Raw genomic sequence first — 6,295 nt, forward strand, 5'->3', positions numbered from 1 at the left:
GCTATGGAAAATACATATAATGACAGCATTGACCAATCAGAATATTCATAGATAATAAATCAGAGTATTTCTGGGCGTGTCTATTCTTCCCATCTATCGCAGGTTCAGACGCTGAAGTTTCACCCGTTTGAAGCTCAAACTCTCATCAGTGGCTCATACGACAAGTAGGTCTTGATGTCACCGGTATATGAAATGACTTGACCAATCACAGCGCAGCACGACTGAGCCTGACCAATCAGAGCCTTTTTTTTTGTCCCAGGTCAGCCATCCTGTACGATTGCCGCAGTCCGAACGACAGCCATCGGATCTGGCGCTTCAGCGGGCAGGTGGAGCGAGTCATTTGGGATCATTTCTCTCCGTGTCACTTCCTGGTGAGCTTATGAGCCGTTCGGGATGTTTAAAGGACAACTCCGGTGAGAAATGACCCTAGGGGTAATTAACAGATGGTTACCGAGTAGATCGTTCTCTGGGATGCGTTTTCATGAATATCGAACGTAAAGAGTTTTATCTGTAACAGATTAGCTTATAACACTAGTATATGGGGCATATAATAAGTCAAATTAAATCTCTAGTTAATATCACTAACAAGGCTCAAAATAGCCTCTCACTAACACGGCAGCATAATGAGGGTCCCTACATGCAAACCGAAGCATTGAGAACTTTATAAGTGTACAAACAGTTTAATAAGAAGATACTTGATAAAGACAGTCCATTACGTGTTTACGGACGGCAGCCATCTTGGAAAACAGTCTCAACGAGTCGAGCCACGAACGCTGTGCTAAATGATGAACTGTGACTTTGAGTCTCTTAGGGTCTGTTGTTTCCGAAAGAAAGCACTGAATGCAGCAGAGAAAATAAATCAATAAAAATGTCCAAGTAATTAGATTTCATAAACTTAATTCCTATTGATCAGCTCACTTAGCACAGCGTTCGTGGCTCGACTCGTCGAGACTGTTTTCTAAGATGGCTGCCGTCTGTAAACGCGTAATGGACTGTCTTTATCAAGTATCTTCTTATTAAACTGTTTGTACACTTATAAAGTTCTCAATGCTTCGGTTTGCATGTAGGGACCCTCATTATGCTACTGTGTTAGTGTGAGGATATTTTGAGCCTTGTTAGTGGTATTAACTAGCGGTTTAATTTGACTTACTCTGTGCCCCATAGACTAGCGCTATAAGCTAATCTGTTTTTAGAGATAAAACTCTTTACATTCGATATTCATGAAAACGCATCCCAGAGAACGATCTACTCGCTAACCATCTGTTAATCACCCCTAGGGTCATTTCTCACCAGAGTTGTCCTTTAAAGCCACATTGTGTGATATTTTCCCCATATCTAGGAGTGGAAAGGTATATGACCATCCAGTGAATATTAGTTTCTGTTCCTCTCAATTCTATTTTCGTTTTAACTCCTACGGTGGCCGATAACCAGGGGGGTAATCTAGCGCTCGGAAAGCGTTCCGCCCCTAGGGGCGGCCATTGCTAACCAAGCCATCACCTACTGTTAGCATCCCATTGACTCCCATTCATTTTTGAGTCACTTTGACAGTGAATAACTTTACATCTGAGGCGTTTAAAGACTCCATTTGTCCATTGTATATTTCTAAAGAAACACGACAATGTATAAAAGCCTCCATTACCTTGTATCTTACACTATCGCCCCACAGCAGCTGTTTTTGTAAAAATAGGCTAACGATTGCGTCATAACCAACGCGACTCTGTCGCACAGTTGAGAAATTACCGTATAGACCTGAGGAGACGCTCACAGGCAATCTTTTACTGTCTATGAGACAGTCGGGGGGAGCGTGGAGACTTAAAGTCTGATAAAGTCAAGGGAGAAGAATGAGGAGAAGCCCATAGTGAGCCAAAAGCAACGGGAGAAAACATTTAAACAACGTGATTCAGATTTCACTTTCCACATCTACTAGAAGACCTACAACTGTCAGACAGGTTGCTCACGTCACATCTACGTCCTCAAGCTCAGTCTGATGCGCAGTTTGCTCAGCCATCAGGAAGTGAGTGCCTCTAGTTGACCTCATTTTCCGCCGTTGAAGTCACTGGGATACCTCTGTCCATTTCTTTTACTGTCTATGCCGATAACCTGTTGAGAAGAAAGCAGGCAACGTCGGCGTCCTTTTTAAAATGGTTGCTCCATCTTGGAAAGGTCGCTCCAATATTCACTTTTGTCTTGCTGCGTTGCTGTCTTTATTCTCTTTTTCGCTTCTTTGGCGACTCTGATACATATCCTCGAGAATAAGAGTGATCCTCCATCAGCAACAGACTTTCAAAAAGGCTTTCAGGCTTTCATATAGCTGTCTCAAGCAATCCCCCTCTTCACATTCGACACGGTGCCGTCGGGTGTTAACGCGAAAGGCAAAGCTTGAATTTACGGGTATGTCCCTCTTTGGCTAATGTACTTTCAAGATGGAGGGCCAACATGGCGACCGGCATTCGAACCCCTCACCCGTATGTATTTTAAACGGCATATTATAAACTTACGAGAATACTTTATTACCTGAAAGAAGTAAATATACATTAATGAGCACATATATTTTTGAAAGAACTAAGTGTTTTTAGCTAAGAAAAAACTAAAAAAGTTACACAGTGTAGCTTTAAAGGGATAGTTCAACCAAAAATGAAACTTCTGTCGTCGTTTACGCTCCCTCATGTTGTTTCTTTCTTCTGCTGAACACAAAAGAAAATATTTTGTAGAATGTTTGCAACAGTAATAGCATTTTTTCCCCTTCTATGGTAGTGAATGGTTGCTCTATCTGCTTGTTTACAAATCTTCTTCATAATATCTTCTTTTGTGTTCAGCAGAAGAAAGAAACAACATGAGGGAGAGTAAACGATGACAGAAGTTTCATTTTTGGTTGAACTATCCCTGTAAAGTGAACTAAAGTGAGTAATTTGTGACGTATTTTGCAGGCGAGTACAGAGGACGGCTTCATTTACTGTCTAGACGCTCGCTCGGATAAACCCGTGTTCACGCTGAGAGCTCACGACGGAGAGGTTTCAGGTCTGTATTAAATATTTAAAAGGAAACGCAACAAAATGACTGTAACTTTAACTAAAATTGAAATAGAAATAAAAACAATAACACTATAGCAGTTACACTACAATAGCTAAAATATTCATGGTTATTATCATTAACCAAAAGTAATACCATATAAAAATAAACGTTGACTGAAATAAAATGGAATATATAAAAAATAAGCATTTTCTTTTATAATGACGAAAATGATAATAAAAATGGGAAGAAATTGAAATGAAAACAGAAAATGTAAAAAATTAAAACCTATTCAAAATAGTAAAAAAAAAAAAACTTGAGTAAAAATGTAAAACTATGTAGACATTTAAAAATAATAACAAACATGGAAAAAATACCAACGTTAAAATAAAACAGAAAATATAAAACCTATAAAAAAAGAAAAACAACGTAGATTTATTAAAAAAATATAAAAACCTTAATATTAAAACAGAAAATATAAAAACAAAACCTATTAAAAAAAAACTATATATATATATATATATATATATATATATATATATATATATATATATATATATATATATATATATATATATAAATTGTATTAATCAAACTATGATATATCAATGATATTAAAATAACACTCAAATCATGGTTATTATAGTTAACTAAATAATAATAATAATACAATTAATAAATGACACAGAAGAAATTAAAATAAAATTGACATAAACTAAAAGGAAAACAGGAAATATATAGAAATTAAATATTTTTTGAAAAACTGAAATCAAATTAAAAACCATGTAGACATTTAAGAGAAAAAATAAAGAAAAAACTCTAAAACATTAAAATAAAAATAACCTATTCAAACAAAAACAAAAAAAACTTGAAGACATTAAAAAGAGAGAACCTAAAACATTTAAATAAAAATACAATGTATTCAAAATATTAATAAAAACTATTATTTTATTTATAAATACTGTAAAAGTATATCAATGAACAGAAATGAAATATAAAAAAAGTTTAAGTAACTCATTATTTATTATTTTAAATGAGTTTGTTGTACTAAAATACATGATAAATGTATGGCGTGCGTGTGTGTGTCTGTCTGTCTGTGTGTGTGTGACCTCTGTAGGGATGGACCTGAGCAGTCAGATCCGCGGCTGTCTGGTCACGTCTTCTGCGGACAAACACGTGAAGATCTGGGACATTCTGGGAGACAAACCCAGCCTGATCCACTCCAGAGACATGAAGATGGTGTGTATCCGTGTGGCGTGAAGTCGGCTTTAACGCAACAACCATGTGTTAATTACCTCTAGGTTCATTTTTCACCGGAGTCGCTTTAACGCAGCAGCATCATTCCTCCAGTCTTTAGTGTCACTAATCATTCTCATATGAGGGTCTGAAGCTCAACAAACATTTCTGGTTATTATCGTCAGTGCTGAAAACGGTTGTGCTGCTTCAGATTATTGTGGAAACGATTGTTTTCCTGATTCTCAGAAGAACACATTCTAAAGTTCTGTTTCACATGAATGCTGTTCTTTTGAACATTCTAAATTCTAAATGTGTCACTTTAACTGCATCCTCGATGAATTAACACACACACACACACACACACACACACACACACACACACACACACACACACACACACACACACACACACACACACACACACAGACTGTACATTATATATAATGCTCGATACACAGCTACACACCCTCAATAAATGGACATTGATTAGAGTGTAAAAATGTATAATGAGAGACATGAAACTAGCACAGCTATGGAAAAAACACTTCAAGGGGTTAGTTTTGGGGTTACCAAAAATGAAATGTCATTATCTCCTCCCCTAATGTCGTTCCTCACCCGTAAGACCTCCGTTCATCTTCACACACAGTTTAAGATATTTTATATTAAGTCTGAGAGCGTATGCAAGTGTATGCACACTATACTGTCCATGTCCAGAAAGGGAATAAAAACATCATCACAGTAGTCCATATGAGACATCAGTGGGTTAATTAGAGTCTCTTGAAGCATCCAAAATACATTTGGGTCCAAAAATAACAAAAACTACGACTTTATTCAGCATTGGCTTCTCAAAAGTGGTTTTGTTTTCAAAACTCAAAGATTCAAACTATGAATCAGCGTATTGATTCATGATTCGGTTTGCCAGTGTCACGTGATTTCAGCAGTTTGACACACGATCCGAATCATGAATCTTTGTAATTATAAATATAAAATATCTTAAACTGTGTGTGAAGATGAACGGAGGTCTTACGGGTGAGGAACGACATTAGGGTGAGGAGTTAATGACAGACATTTCATTTTTTGGGTGAACTAACCCTTTAACCACATTATAACAGCATAGACCAATCAGAATCAAGCAAGTCTGATCCACTGCAGAGACATGGAAATGGTGTGTATCTTTGAGGTGTGAGCTCGGGTTAACGTGTGTGTGTGTGTGTGGGCATGTTTTTGTGAAATATCAGGATAATGCCATGGGTATGACACAGGTATTACAGGAGAGGGTGAAATATGAGGACATTACCCATGTCCCCACTTTTCAAAAGGCTTATAAATCAGACAGGAGGAGTTTTTTTTAGAAAGTTTCCTGTGATGGGTAGGTTTAGGAGTAGGGGCAGTGTAACAGTGTAATTGAAAATACGGTTTGTACAGTATAAAAACCATTACGCCTATGGAGAGTCCCCATATGTCGTGTGTGTGTCCATCAGGGTGTGCTGTTCTGCGGCTCCTGCTGTCCCGACCTGCCCTTCGTCTATGCGTTCGGAGGACAGAGGGACGGCCTGCGTGTTTGGGACATCAGCGACGTCGCCGCGGGTAGGAACCTTCTCCTCATGGGTCGCTCCTCGTCTCGTGCTAAGAGGAGATATTAATTTACATTGTTGTAATTTAACAGCAGTGTCTGTTGTCTCCAGTTGCGCAGGTTTTCGGCGGTCGGGAGCGTTTGGTGGCTGATACAGTATCCGGGGCGTCCGGCACTGACATGGAGCTCTCATAACCACAGACCGGATCATACTGGATCATATCAACAGTGAACTGAACATATTTATGCCATCAGAAGAAGATTGATTCTGATATATATGTATATATACACACACACCGATATCAGATCTTAATATCTCCTCTGAACTTGCAAAACTCTTAACTTTGTTTCCATGTTTCCTCTTTTTAGGAAGTGTATGAATAATTTTGATGATTATTTGTAATACTGATTTTCCATTTTTGGGATTGTGAAATTGCAGTTGTTATGAGAATAACTTAATTAAACTTCTTGTTTTTC

The 6,295-nt window shown here is 37.7% G+C and overlaps 1 protein-coding gene across 1 annotated transcript in view; it reads left to right on the forward strand.

Moving 5' to 3' along the window:
* pwp1 (PWP1 homolog, endonuclein) overlaps positions 1-6,295 on the forward strand; it is a 20,342-nt gene extending 14,047 nt beyond the window's left edge. The window contains exons 10-15 of the mRNA XM_067426945.1: positions 103-164; positions 260-371; positions 2,928-3,018; positions 4,127-4,248; positions 5,727-5,832; positions 5,931-6,295. Coding sequence (XP_067283046.1) covers positions 103-164; positions 260-371; positions 2,928-3,018; positions 4,127-4,248; positions 5,727-5,832; positions 5,931-6,013 — 576 coding nt within the window. The 3' untranslated portion in view covers positions 6,014-6,295. The remainder of the gene's footprint in view (positions 1-102; positions 165-259; positions 372-2,927; positions 3,019-4,126; positions 4,249-5,726; positions 5,833-5,930) is intronic.

Source organism: Pseudorasbora parva, chromosome 20 (assembly GCF_024679245.1).
Source record: "Pseudorasbora parva isolate DD20220531a chromosome 20, ASM2467924v1, whole genome shotgun sequence".
NCBI lineage: Eukaryota > Metazoa > Chordata > Actinopteri > Cypriniformes > Gobionidae > Pseudorasbora > Pseudorasbora parva.